Source organism: Vidua macroura, chromosome 1, assembly GCF_024509145.1.
Source record: "Vidua macroura isolate BioBank_ID:100142 chromosome 1, ASM2450914v1, whole genome shotgun sequence".
In the NCBI taxonomy this organism is placed as follows: Eukaryota; Metazoa; Chordata; class Aves; order Passeriformes; family Viduidae; genus Vidua; species Vidua macroura.
In genome coordinates this window covers 152,163,428-152,177,923 of record NC_071571.1, presented here as the reverse complement: position 1 = coordinate 152,177,923, position 14,496 = coordinate 152,163,428, and the positions used below count along the sequence as shown (strand labels likewise).

At 49.1% G+C, this 14,496-nt stretch overlaps 1 protein-coding gene across 1 annotated transcript; it reads left to right on the top strand.

The window, feature by feature from the left end:
• The first annotated feature begins 3,097 nt into the window (after nucleotides 1-3,097).
• ARC (activity regulated cytoskeleton associated protein) lies at nucleotides 3,098-9,167 on the top strand. The gene is made up of 3 exons (XM_053998176.1): nucleotides 3,098-6,313; nucleotides 6,871-7,037; nucleotides 7,416-9,167. Exon 1 carries the CDS (start codon nucleotides 3,546-3,548, stop codon nucleotides 4,758-4,760), a length of 1,215 nt encoding a protein of 404 aa, XP_053854151.1. The 5' UTR covers nucleotides 3,098-3,545; the 3' UTR covers nucleotides 4,761-6,313; nucleotides 6,871-7,037; nucleotides 7,416-9,167.
• Nucleotides 9,168-14,496: the final 5,329 nt, after the last annotated feature.

Sequence of the window (14,496 nt, the reverse complement as noted above, 5' to 3'; positions counted from 1 at the left end):
GTGGATCCTGTCCTTCCATGCCTGTCTGACTCTCTGTGCCCGGAATCTGCCTGTCTGCCTCAAATTGCCTCTCTCCATCACCTCGCTCCACATCTCCCTCCTCCCTTGGCTTCCGGCTCCCCTCTCTCCTCCTCCTCTTCCTACGCACCTCGCTTTAATTAGAAATACAAAGAAAATGCTTATCACACACGTCTTAATCAGCAACTCGTTCCCCAGCAGGTCCAGAAGGAAATCCCCCATTCGTCCTCGCTTCTCCCACCTCCCCCACCACCTCCACAGAATTAGGAGGAGAGTGATTAGGGGGAGAGCTCTGTGAAAGGAGGCTGAATGAGATTAACCCAGAGACCTGGAAAAGCTGGAGAGAAGAGCCAAGAGAATCGTGGTGATGTTCAGCTAGGGCTAATTCTGGAATTTCTGGGGGGAAAAGAGTCCCTGGCAGCAACTGCCTGGGAGAACTGGACTGAACTGGGAGTGCTCAGCAGGCTGAGAATGGTACAGCAGCGTGTCCTGGTAGCAGAATAATTATTCTGGATTGTGGGAGCATAAATACAGCCAGGAGATCGTGGCAATTATTATCCCCCTCCAGTCAGAGCATTTTAGATCATATTTAGCTGCTACAATCAGGTCTGGGCCTCTTAATACAAGACACTGATCACAGGGAATGAGTTCAGGCCATTGGGATGGTCAGAACTGGTGCCTGGTGTGGGATTAGACACTGGAGAAGTGATGGATTTGGGGGACCCAACAGCAGTGTCCTGTCCCTGTAGGGGGTTATCAAGGAGATAAGACCAGGATCTTCTGGTGGCTGGTGAGAAGACACTCAGCTTGGGTACCAGGAGAAAGACTTTCCCTCCGAGCAATCACCATTCCTGGGGTTTTCAGTATCTGAAACCAGCTCAGCTGACCCAGCAGCTGACTCAGCTCGGAGTAGGAGGTTGAGCTAGAAACCTCCTGAGTCTCCTTCATCCTTAATAATCCTGAGATCCTGCGCTGAGTGTCAAATGAGGCCGTTCAGATCCAGGATTGCTCCCCAGCTGAAAAAGTAAGGGAGGAGCAAAGAGAGGCAGCGGGGCCCGGAAAGAGACTCATTTATCAGGGCAGGTTTAGGAGCCATTTCATCCCAGACTCTGGCATTTGATGGGATAAGGAGAGGCTGAATGCAGGTCATCCTGCAGATTTAATGCCACTTTATATTGTCCCTATCCTATGGGTCATTTCTGGGTGAAAAGCTCTCCGGGGAATATCTTTGCACCAATCCAGAGGTATAAAGGTTGCAGAGTCTCTCCCAGTCCATGTTATCTCTTCCTGGCAGAGCAGGCTTGAGGCAGATTCTGAGGTGCTGAGACCGCAGCATAAAAGGCTCCAGATCTGTCCCAACCCCTCAGGTGATTGACGCTTGACTTTTTCTGAACACAAACACAGCTGCCCCAAAATCTTAGGAAAACTGGGTGAAATTGGAGAAGTAAGCGAGGCAGAGGGCAGTCAAAAGAAGTGGCATTGGGAGGGGCTGCTCGATTAGGAATTTTGTGTAACATCCTCAGGGATTTGTCCCCTTCCCCACTCACTGACCCTCCCTCCCTTCAACCAAGCCATGCAGCCCTTCTAGGTCAGCTGCTGCTGCCCTAAGTAACCCACTTGTTCCCTGAGAACCATCACCTGCTAGGGAACAGACACCGGCCCTCCTGCACCACATAGATTTGAGGAGAAAAAAGGGAATCCTGACCCCTGCCCCTCACACCTTTCAACTTAACCACCACCAGTTTGTGATTCTGCTTTAACCAAATGCCTGGGCTCACCGGGGCCTCCTTCCAGCAGGACTTCACTGAAACACGCTCTGCCTCCTCTCCTTTTTTGCTCCTCTGGGATGGCTGAATTCCCACCAGGAAACACCGAGCCAGGAGCTTTGGGAGTGAGGACTCATCCTCAGCCTCGCAGGCACACTGCCCATCATCCCCGAGCACAGGCAGGGCACCCCCCCATCACCACCCTGCTGCCAACAGGCTCAAACCCCTTTTTTAGATTATCCTGATGGATCAGCATCCCACTGCCTCCAGCCACTGGCACTGGGAAGGGATAAGAAGGCCCAGATGTCCTCAGCACCTCTCTGGGGGTGTTCCGGCAGGGAAACTCTCTCGGATTAGGGAATCCTTTATCTCTGGCTTATGTAAGACCCGGAGACTCCTTTTATGGTTGGCTTTTCCTGCCTTGTCAAGAGCAAAGAACAAATGTAGCTTCATCTGTGCTGGTGGGCTGGCTCACTGATTAAGCATCTGATTCAAAGCTAAGTACAGAACAGGCTTTTGATGGGCGGATTTAATTCGGTGTAAAAACCAGGATGTCGTCCCCCTCCCTCACCCATATTCCCAAGATAGTGGTTGGTCTGGTGCAATTAAGCCGCGGGGATGACTCCCACCTACCAAAACCTGAGAAAGTCCAGAGCACTCCAATTTGTGCTGAAGTGGCTCCTTTGAGTGTTTCCCCCTCTGCTTCCCCCCTCCTCTTTGCTTTTCCTTTCTCTTCTCTCCTTTTTTTTTTTTTTTTTTTTTTTTTTTTTTCTTTCCCCGTTGCCGATTTACCACCATTCCCAGGCATTTGCATGAGGAGTGAGCTCACCCTGTGTGTGTGTGTGTGTGTGAGCGCAGGGGGTGTGCGGGGGGCCCGTGGGCGTCTGACACACCGGATTCCTCCTCATCCCGCCCTCCCCGAGCCCTGCCAGGGGACGCATGTTAATGATGACCTTGCTGAGTAAAGAGTTGTGGAAGGAATAAGTGTTTTTCCTGCGCTCCCAGAGGCGGAAGGTGCGATTACTCATCCATCTCTCCAACTGTCTCCAGCACCTTTCAAGTGCTTCTCGCGTCGAGTCTGGGGGCGTGAGCGAGGGGGTGGCGAGCGAGGGGAGGCTGCCAAAATCTGGGTTGCCACAGACACCGGCCTCGCTTTTCCTCCAATGAACGCTGCGCTGAGAGTGCCAGAGGAGGCTGGGCACCACCCACATGTTGAGCTGCGCGGAGTATAAGTAGATGGAGGAGCCTGGACTAGTGGCAGTTCAGACAGGGAGGAGAAGCAGCTCTTTGCATCTCCAGTGAAAGCGGTTTTTGACTCACCTAGTTTGCCCGAGGAGAAATCACCCGGATTTTTGCTGCAGCTTCCAGCTTCTTTGTGCATCTCTGTGATTCTCTCCGGCGGGGACTTTGCGGCGCTCCAGATTCTCAGCGGGATTGGACATCCTATCCAACTCCTCTCTCTGTTCCTGGAGGATCCTGGTTCTCTCTGGGACACCCCTGAACACGTGAGACCAGCGTTTCCAGCTGGGCACTGGGAGAAATTTGCCTACAACTTTCTCTGGGATCCACGTGGACCGACCAGCTCGCTCTGCGGTGATATCTGATTGGGTTGTGTTTGTGTCCAAAAGTCCTTGGAGGGGGGTTTAGAAGTCTCTGTGTGTCTTTCAGGAAGTGTTGTGGTGGGGGTTTTTGGGATCCAGCTTTAGTGCCAGGGCTTACAACCCAGTTCTTTCTGTGTTTGCCACTCACACGGTCGGAGCCATGCAGCTGGACAATGTCACCAGCGCGGGTGTCCACTCCTTCCAGGGGCACCGTGGAGTTGCCAACAAGCCCAATGTGATCCTGCAGATAGGGAAGTGCAGGGCAGAAATGCTGGAGCATGTCCGGAGGACCCACCGGCACCTCCTGACAGAGGTCTCCAAGCAGGTGGAGCGTGAGCTGAAGGGATTGCAGAAATCCGTGGGGAAGTTGGAGAACAACTTAGAGGACCACGTCCCAACTGAAAACCAGAGATGGAAGAAGTCCATCAAGGCCTGCCTGGCCAGGTGCCAGGAGACCATTGCCCACCTGGAGAGGTGGGTCAAGAGGGAGATGAATGTTTGGAAGGAGGTCTTTTTCCGCCTGGAAAAGTGGGCTGACCGCCTGGAGTCCATGGGAGGCAAATACTGCCCTGGGGAGCAGGGCAAGCAGACGGTGTCCGTCGGGGTGGGAGGCCCGGAGATAAGGCCGAGTGAGGGGGAGATTTATGATTATGCCCTGGACATGAGCCAGATGTATGCCCTGACCCCTCCTCCCGGAGAGCTGCCTAGCATCCCTCAGGGCCACGATTCCTACCAGTGGGTCTCCGTGTCGGAGGAGGCTCCAGCCTCCCCGGTGGAGACCCAGGTGTTTGAGGATCCCCGGGAGTTCTTGAGCCACTTGGAGGAATACTTAAAGCAGGTGGGTGGAACAGAGGAGTATTGGCTGTCTCAGATCCAAAACCACATGAACGGCCCAGCTAAAAAGTGGTGGGAGTACAAGCAGGACTCCGTCAAAAACTGGGTCGAGTTCAAGAAGGAGTTCCTGCAGTACAGCGAGGGAACTCTGACTAGGGATGCGATCAAAAGGGAGCTGGATTTGCCCCAGAAAGAGGGGGAGCCCCTGGATCAGTTCCTCTGGCGCAAGAGAGACCTGTACCAGACCCTCTATGTGGATGCAGATGAGGAGGAGATCATCCAGTACGTGGTAGGCACCCTCCAGCCCAAACTGAAGCGTTTCCTGAGCTACCCCCTGCCCAAGACCTTAGAGCAGCTGATCCAGAGGGGGAAGGAAGTCCAAGGCAACATGGAGCACTCTGAGGAGCCCAGCCCACAGAGGACCCCTGAGGTTCAGCCAGGAGACTCCGTGGAGACCGTGCCCCCCTCAACCACCGCCAGTCCCGTGCCAAGCAATGGGACTCAACCAGAGCCCCCCAGCCCCCCAGCCACTGTCATATGAGCTCCCCTGAGGGGGGTCTGGGTTCCGTGGAAGGGAGAAGGGGGCTTATTTAGGAAGCTTCTCCTTGGAGGGAAGTTCTGGCTGAGACGAGACCTGAGGAGTGCTCAGTCCAACAGCCCAGAGCAGAGGGATTGGCTTTGCTCCTGGGGGGAGGGAGGTGGTGTGGGAGAGGCGCCCCAGGATGGGGTTGCCCCCCTCACCCAGGCCGTGCCAAGCGGTGGTGCTGGGGACCCTGCTGGCACCACTGCAGGGAACAGCCAATTTTATGAGAATTCCCTGACAACAAACTAGAGACAATTCCCAACTTGTGAAGCGGCCGCTCGGAACTGGCAGCTCTCAAGGAGTTCATAAGAGTGCAGCAGTTGGTGGAGGGTTCCTACCCATCTGGATCTCTCTTTTTCCTTCTCTCCTCCCTCCTCTGAGAGGGTGGCCCTGTCCTGAGGAGACAGCTTTCTTTTTGACCCTTGCTTGTTTTTGATTAACCTCTGGGTTTCTGTTCACTTGGCAATTTCCTGCTCTTACTTGCTCCAAAGGATTAAAGCAATTTTTTGGATTATTTTTTGTTATAAGAAGAAAAAAAAAAATCCTATTATTTCAGGAACTGAAAGCTTTAACAATCTGGATTATTTTCTGTGGTTTTCATTTCACTGCACCTAATACCTGCTTTAATGTGTTTCCTCTCAAGAGGCTCTTACTGGTTTACTTCTTGTTTAGTTTCTGCTCACTCTAATTCAAGGCCACTGCAGTGCAGAGGCAGATTTCATCCTTTCTCTGCACATTATCCTGTGCATTCAGCAGGAAACAGGTTTTGTAATTAAATTCTGAGCTCATTTATTGAAGAAGCAGCCTCCTTCCTTTCAGAGAAGAGAGGGTGTTCAAGGTAGAGAGAGGAGACACCAGAGCTCTTTCGAGAGAGACTGGGGGGGAGGGAAGGGAAATAAATCCTTACTCCTTGAATGAAACAAACAAACACACCCTAAATTCAGAGCAAAATATCCCCAGAGCAGCAAATCGAGTCCATGCTGACGTGTGGAGACAACAGGAGCTTTTGCCATGTAAAAGCCAAAAGAAGTGAAGAGAGGATCTGTGTGCCCCAGCCCAGTTTTAGCCTGTGCGTCGCTGCAAGGAGTTTCTGCTCACACAGACGGACTCCAAATGCTCCTGGAAAGCCTGGCACCCCTGTTCTGGAGTACCTGAGGACAGAGTGTTGTCTGCTCACAGAAGAATTCCTGCAATATCTCACCACAGATGGAGATGGACTTGGACTTTGTGACTTCTTCCATGTTTGAGACAGGAAGCGCTCAGCACTCACCTTTGGCCAGTGTTTGATGACAGGACTGAGAGAAGAAAGACATTCCTGAAGTTTGGCTCTCCAAAGCTTCCTGAGGCTGGACACATCTTGGGCATCATCTGCATCCACCACCAGACCAAATAAACAGCAGGGATGCAGCAGCAGGAGTGACCCTGGGATGCTCCTGGCACTGCCACAGCGGTGACATGTGGCCCTGGTGGCTCAGAAGGCCTTTGCTGTGACTCCTTCCAAGAGGCTGAAGGTAAGGCAGTTCTCTGGCATTCTCTCCTCAGAGCTAAACTGGTCGTAGAATGTCCTGTAGAAAACTTGCCCTGGGATAAAAACTCAGCTGAAATGGGATATGAAGCATTGGGGTTGGGAGAAGGGGGAAGGGAGAGCCAGCCTAAGGGAAATACAGGAATGAGAAAAGTTTCCAAAGAGGGCAGTATCCCTGATATCCTATATCAATCCTTTCTGATTAATGTGGCAAAAGAATGGGAAGCTTGTTAATTCCCTGCCCCACGACTTGCCTTGTCCTTCATGGAGAACCTCTGGGCTTGAGTCCCCACCTGAGGCAGCACATCCCAGGTACCATGCACAGCCCAGAGGAGCTGCTGGTCTGCTCTGCATCCTTGCTGGGAGCTGGTCTCAGGAATGGTGGGAGCTCTCCTCTCACTTGTTCCCAGTTTGTCAACAGCTCTGTGTGCAGAGAGAGGAGCATTTCTCACTAATGACCCGGGCTGAGTGATGGGGGAGTGGGAGTCACTGCTGAGGATGAGCTGGCCGTGTATTACAAGCTTTGTCTCCTCTTGCTTCCAGTGACTCACTCAGATCCTCCTCTGAGAAAGAATCACTTCGCAGCATGCAGCATTTGGGAGGAAAGCCACAGAAAAAGCTGCAAAACAAAGGCCTCAACATCAGACCTGCTCTCAGGACCCTCAGCCACCAACAGCCAGATCCACCACCTGAAGGAAAGACTGGCACAGGTAATTACATCCCATATTACCTCGTGGCCCTTCCTTAATCTCCCCAGTGCCCTGACCTGAGATATTGAACAGCCCAGGTGCAAACACCTGAGCTGGTCTGGAAACCTCAGTCCCAGGGGCTGCAGCAGCCTGGCACCACCAGAGAGGTGGGATTTCAGCTCCTTGGTGTCAGAACCCAAGCACCAGCCCCAATAATTGATGCTCCAGGGACTGCACATCGTGGCTTTCCCTTGGCTGGACCATGGGCAAATCCTTAGACCGCAACAGCTGGGGGGTCCTCCAGGCTGCAGGGACAACAAAATTTAATCCCAGCTCCTTAGAAGTCCCCCTTTCTTCTCACTTCAAAAATCTGATCTTTTTTTTTTTTTCCTTTTCCAGCAATCCCTGCTGCTGTTGCTGAGATTCCTTCTCTGTGTCCAAGAGCTTTCCCAGGGGAGAAGAAAGTGCTGCAGGAAGACAGAGGGCAAATCATGCACCAAAGAGCCTCCCATGAAGTGCAATGCAAACATTCAAGGTGCTGAGAGCCAGAACGAAACTGGGAAGCTGCTTCCAGCAGGACAAAGAAAAGCCTGAGCTGATCCAGGTACTCCAAGCACAGAAGAAAGTGCTGAGAATGGAAAGAGAGGCCAGAACAGAAGAACCAAGTCCAGGCTTTGGAGACAGCAGGGATGCTGACTGTCTGTGGAGAGGATTCTGTACCTCTGCAGTCTGGGGCCGCTGGGACTCCCCTAAAGAAATCTTCACTAGAAAGTGATCCTCACTGAAAAAAACTTTCCTGATTAACTTTGCCAAGGGGCTGATCCTGCCTTGGCTACGAACCCTCCCCGCTGGCCATGCTGTAACTCACCTCTCCTGAGTCATTTCATGCGGGTATCAGTTCCAAACCTCAAAGGGCTCCCGGAGTTTGGAGAAGCATCCCACCGTCCAGATGCTTGTCTGAACTGTTGGAGCCTGCACATCTGGGCCAGCTGTCTTGCCAGCAAAGAGCCTTGTGAGACAGCAGGCGCTCTCTGGGTCTGCATGGGCCAGAGTTACTGCAAGAACTGGGGTTCTTGTGCTGGCTTTGGAGTGACTGTTTTCCATCCAGACCCAGGGAGCCCAAAAAGAGCTCGAGTGAGCTGGACAAGACAGTTTTGGTTCATCTCTCAGCCGAAGAGGTCCAGTTGGTTCCTCTCTCTTCCAGAGCCAACTGTCCTGTGTATGGGTGTGGGTGTGGGTGTGTGTGTCAGTGTGGGGGGTGTGTGTGTGTTGAGCAAAAAAAAAAAAAAAATCCACATTACTTAAATTCTGTGGTGTTTTGTTGCATTTGAATTAAGCCAGAGAGACCTAAGGCACATTCCAACAAGGCTCAGCAAAAATGTCCAGGACTGGAAAATTCCATAAAACCATGTAAAGGCAAATTCCCAGGCATCATCTTAAGGTCTAAATGATATTTGATTTTGAGGTGCTTAATTTCCACAGTCTCTTCCAAGGGACTAGACTGCCTCAATAGGCATTTTATTTTTCCTGCTCTTTTAGGGAATTAGCCTGTCTGTGCTACTTGGTCATTTGGTCCTGAGTTTTTTTGCATTTTCAGCTGGCTTTCTGGAGTGTGCAGAACTGAATCTCCTGGACTGATTTGATTTCAGTTTTTGCTCCAAGCAAATTGGAGCTTTACTTGTAGCACCCTGGTTTTTATTACCAGCCTCTCCAGGAAGGACTGGTAGTTTATTTTCCTGGGGCAGAGTCACGTGAATGAGAAGCGTGGATGTGTTGTACCTCTAGAACTTTAGCAGATTTCAACCACTGCATTTTTTTCCTCCCTAGGTGATTTTGCATTTACTGATGAAACATCTTTAGAGTTTTTATTTTTACTAGAGATATTATTAATTCAAGCAACCTTGTGCAAAAGGCAAACACATCAAATTGCTGCAGGTTGTAGGGGTTGAAGCCAAAAGGTCTTTGTAAGCCGACATCACCTGCCCTGGATCTGACTGGATCAGGCAGTTTATTCCTCATGTGTCATGTTGGAGTTACAAGATCACACCAAGCCACTAGAGCCTGTGGGTAGAATAGTGCTACACTCGATTTGCTATTGTAGCAAAGCCTTTTGTAGATTTATACAATAAAACTTTGAAATATCTGCTTCAATTGCTTCCTGCCTCATTTTCTGGTCATTCTTCCTTGGTTCATGGGTGACTCAAGTATCTACTGCCCTCTGAAAAATTGGGGTTATTGGGGTTATCTGGCTTATGAAAGTCTTCCTTCTCAGCAAAAGTATGTGGTTGACATAAAAATGAAATGCACTGAATTGTTCAGATCCTAAAACTGAGTCAGATGTAGCCCATGAGGCTGGGAGAAGCGGCCCTTTGTGGGACTGTGGATCCTGCAGGGCTCTTGCTGGGTTCAGCTGAGAGAAGAACCTTTGAAATGAGGACAATCACATTCCCACCCATGTTTGAGAATTTCACAGAAGAGCTGAGGCAAGACAGGACTAGGTAAATAAACCTCAATCAGCTCCATTTGACAACCAAAGAGCCTTTGTGAGTGATAAGCACCCACACCCAGCAGAGACTCAGGAGCTGGGGCTTTGTTATCTGATGCATTCTCAATTCCTCGGGTTCATTACCTCTAAATCATCCTGGGGTTATCCAGGCTGGAGTCAGGGAACACAGCAGGGAAAGGAGCTCAAAGTGTTTTGAAGCAAAATGTTTATTTTTAGCAATAGATTGATTGGCCCCAAAGATGTTCAGCTAAAGGACTCTGCCTCTGCAAATCCTTTTCCAGAAAATCTTTGCACTCAGATGGATTCAGCCCCATTCCCTGCTCTATCCCTGGTCTTTCTCCAATGAAGGAAAACGGTCCAGGGTGGGATGCAATTGGCAATGTGCACTGGGGTGGGTCAGCTGGAGAAACAAAAGGAGTAATTCCGTTTACAACAGAGAATAAATGCCCGATGGACCTCCCAGAGATCCCTTTGAGCTCAGGTTGGAGAGGCAGAGATGATCTGAAGGCCAAAGATGCCTCAAGGAGAGCTGCTGACCTTGGAATCTCCAGCTCTTTGCAACTCTTTGACCACAAACTCTTGGCAGGCGTGAGAAGGAAATTTTTGAAGGTGCGACTTGGTTCCACAACTGAACTCTGCCTTTGTTGCCAGAATCAGTGAAAAAGTGAGGGAAAAAAGCATTGAGGGGACAGACCAGTGACAAAAGTTCTTCCAGTGTCACCCCAACCTGTGACAGTGTAGAGAAGCTACAGGTGAGCAGGTTTAGGCTTTTCATGGTCTATGGACATGGCCAAAAGTGCCATGAACAACCTGATCCTTGCAGAACAAACCAGCAAGAGCTGCACCAACCCTGCCAGAGTTCAAGAAGCATTTGGACAACGCTCTCAGGCACCTGATGGGATTTTTGGGGTGTTCTCTGCAGGGCCAGGAGCTGGATTCACTGATCCTTGTGGGTCCCTTCCAATTCAGGAAATTCGAGGGTACTGAGCTCAGCTGGAGGCGCTGAGCTCTTCCAGCAGAGGGGGGCAGAACTCCACTGTACACTGTGGGAATTAAAACCAGGAAATACACTAAAGAGGGAAGAATTGTCATCATCCATCCCCACACGGCCCATTCCCACAGGACACAAGATCAGGGGTTGCTTCAGTGAGGGAGGTCTGAGAGAACGGGCAAAGAGAGGTTGTGTGGAGAAGGGATGAGGACTGATGGCCAAAACTGCACTGGAGGAACATGGACAGGATGGGGATGGGAGGTGGGAAAGGAAGATGAGGCTGGAAAATGCCTGCCTGTGCTAGGTAAACTCATAAGGTTTCCAATTTTGTCCTGGAGTCTTCCAGGTTTGACTGTAATCATTATTGTTTCCTTACTTTCTGACAGTTCCAGATGAAAATCCCTAGAGAGTCATTGGACCTACACTCATTAATTAACGAAAAACTGCCTTATTACTGCTCCTGGCTCTCAGAGTAGGGAGTCACCTGCAATAGATGCAGCCCAGTGATGGATTAACTGCCTCAAACCACTGAAATCCCCTTCAAAATCAGAGTGGACACCATCCCTACCTTTCTGGGGCAAGATCCGAAATGCAGAGGTATTCACAGAGGAAACAGCCTCGCATTGCACCAGGAGTGGTTTAGACATTAGGAAAAAATTCTTCACTGGAAGGGTGCTCAGGCATTGGAGCACTCTGGAATCACCATCCCTAGAAGTGCTCAAAAGCCTCGTGGATGCAGCACTTGGGGACAGGGATTAGTGGTGGATCTGACCATGCTGATGGTTGGACTGGATGATCTCAGAGGTCTTTTCCAGCTGTAATAATTCCATGATTCCGTAAACAGCGGAGAAGGCGTGTGAGGCCAAGCACTAACAGAACTGAGAAAAAGATCGTCCATTCTTGATAATTTTTACTCGATAATTTTTATTTTCTTCTTTCTTTATTGTGACTGGACTGATGGGGTCCTTAATTTGCTTATTCAGGACAGCTTAAAGAAGGAGCCAAGATGGAACTATTGCATATACAAATTATTTTATAGAATCATAGAATTATTTGGGTTGGAAGGGATCTTAAAGATTATCCAGTTCCACCCCCCCTGCAAAGGGCAGGGACACCTTCCACTAGACCAGGTTGCTTTGTTTCTTTTTTTTTTTTTTCCCTTGTTTTTAGCCTTTTTTTGTCTTTCATCTCCTTTTTTAATCAGAGAGATTGCCTCGTTCAGTGACATAAATCATATTTATTGACTTTCCAGGCAGGCCTTGTGTGTGTGCACAGCCCAACTGCTCCCCTGGATCTCCTTTTTACACGTAATTAAGGAAGGCTGTGAAATTTCCATTATTGACACAACGGGCTCTAATGGCTCCACTTATCACATCCGAACTGCTCCGGGCGTGCTCGAACCCATCACGGAGCAGGAAGTTGTCCCAGACTTGTTCCTGCAACACTCATTTGTACCAAGGATGAGTTTAAGGCAGTTTTTGGTGTTTTTACAGCTGATTTTTAATCATTAGGAATTGAAAGGAGGGTTGCTGTGTACATCCGGCTCGATTCTTGCCGCAGTTTGTGGTGATTTTTGCGGAATACGTGGCCATTTTCCTTACTTTTAGGATATATTTAGGGATTTTTAGGTTCCTGTTAAATTAAAGTGAGCCTGCAGTGCCTGTGTGGTTTTCAGTTGTTTCATCTCGTATATTTATCAACTTTCAGCTCGTTAATTCATATGTCTGGAAGGGAGCTGGAGTGGGAATTTTACAAGGGCATGGCGGGATAGGACAAGGGGAATGGCCTTATGATGAAGGAATTTAGATTTAGATGAAGCATTGAGAAGAAATTCTTCTCGTGAGGGTGGGGAAGCCCTGGAATGGAATTCCCAGAGAAGCTGTGGCTGCCCCATCCTTGGAAGTGTCCAAGGCCATTTGGACACGGCTTGGAACAACCTGGTCCAGTGGAAAGTGTCCCTGCCCGTGGCAGGGGGTGGAATGAGATGATCTTTCAGGTCACTTCCAACCCAAACCATTTTCTGATCCTATGAATTCATATCCTGCAAAACCAGGGATTCCCAAGCTCACTGAAAGCTTTCATGTTTTTGATATAGAGTTGATGAGTTGATTTCATCCCTCCTACATGTGCTCAGACAATACTACATTCAAAAAATTGAAATAATGTAGAAAATCAGATTTTATGAATCTTACAGAGCCACTTAGTGGCATAAAGTGTTTTGTATTTTTCTAAGGGAATCAAATCTTGACATCTTCAAAATAAGCTTTTTGTCTTCTTCTTTCTGAAAAAAACACCACTTAAAAACTGACTTCAACTTAAAAAAAAAAAAAAAAAGAAAGAAAGAAAAAAATAAGAAAAAGGTTAGCTGAAAAAAGAACTTGAAATTACTGTTTTGGGACTCTGAGGCTTGTGCTGAGTTGGTGCAAGAAGAAATGTCTTTTTCCCGCTTCATTTTAATCGACTGAAATATCAGGAGAGTTTCTCATCTGACCTGACTTTGGCCTATTTTGCCCTTACCTGATTTGATTATTCAACTAAATAAACTCGGATATTTCCCTTGTTGCAGGATTTCCACTCTCTGTGCTCTTCTGCTGTAGGAATTTCAGGGACTTAAAATATTCTGACTGTCACTGGAATGGTGTGAAACCCTTCCTCACCCAGAACATATTTGCCCTAGAGGGTGAGGGGATAATCCCTCTTTGTGACCAGGATTACAAAACCTGTCTTCCACACTTGGAAAATTACAAATCCAGTGGAGGGCCCAAGTTCACTGACAATTTTGACAGCAGGAAAAAAGCCAAACTTCGGGTTTTTACCTTAAATAACAGCCTTAAAATCCGTCCTAGGTTTGGGCACTGGTGTCGGGGCAGTACTTGAGGAAGTCTGTGCTGATCACAGAATCCCAGAATGGTTTGAGTTGGAAGGAACCTCCAAGATCACCTCATTCCACATCCTGCCAAGGGCAGGGACACTTTCCACGACGTCAGGGTGTTCCAAACCCCATCCAACCTGTCCTGGAACATTTCCAGGGATGGAGCAGCCAGAGCTTCTCTGGGCAACCTGTGCCAGGGCCTCATCACCCTCCCAGGGAAGAATTCCTTTCCAACATCACTTCTAAATCCACCCTCTGGCAGTTTAAAACCATTCCCCTTGTCCTGTCCCTCCATCCCTTGTCCAAAGTCCCTCTCCAGCTCTCTTGGAGCCCCTTCAGGTCCTGGAAGGCTGCAGTAAGGTGTCCTTGGTGGTGGCCTCAGAAGTTCTGGGTTAAAGGTTGGATCCAATCATCTTGGAGGTCTTTTCCTACCTAAACAATTCCATGATTCTCCAGTCACGGAAAGGCCACCAACTCTTTAGTGCAACCTGCATTCCCTGCAGTCTTAGAGTCACTGGGGACATTCCAGGTAGTGTTCCCCAGTTTTCCAGAGGAGGCAGAGGTTGGAGAGAGTAATTTACTGAATATCCAAGGGTGAAGGCAGGAAGGAAAAGCAACTGCAGGCCCCTCTGTTCTCTGTGGGATCCCCACCAATATCTTGTTTTCAGAGCTCACATCCACCTCACACAGAGCATCCTCATTTCCTGGGGTGAAAAATGAAGGACATGGATGAACTGGAAGCAGAGGACAGGGTGGCCTTTCCCAGAAAGCAGCTCCATCACTACTCTGCGCTTCCCCTACTCAGTTTCCTCAGAAATCACCTTTTTTTTTTTCCCTTTATGTTCAGTAAAGGTTCCTAAATCTCCTTGCAATCAAGTAAAGGAGACACCAATTCATTATTTCCCAAAGATCTTTGTCCCTGAGGACTCCCCTGCACAGAGAGTTCCAGAAAAACAAATCCAAAGCGAACCGAGGCACGGCCGTGTCGGAAATTACTTGGAAGAATTTCAGACCTGTGTCTTCAATTTATTTCAGAATTAAGGTGACCTGAACGCAGCGTGGTTCACTTCCCTGTGGCTTGATCAGAAAGGCGTGTCTGGGAATGAATTAA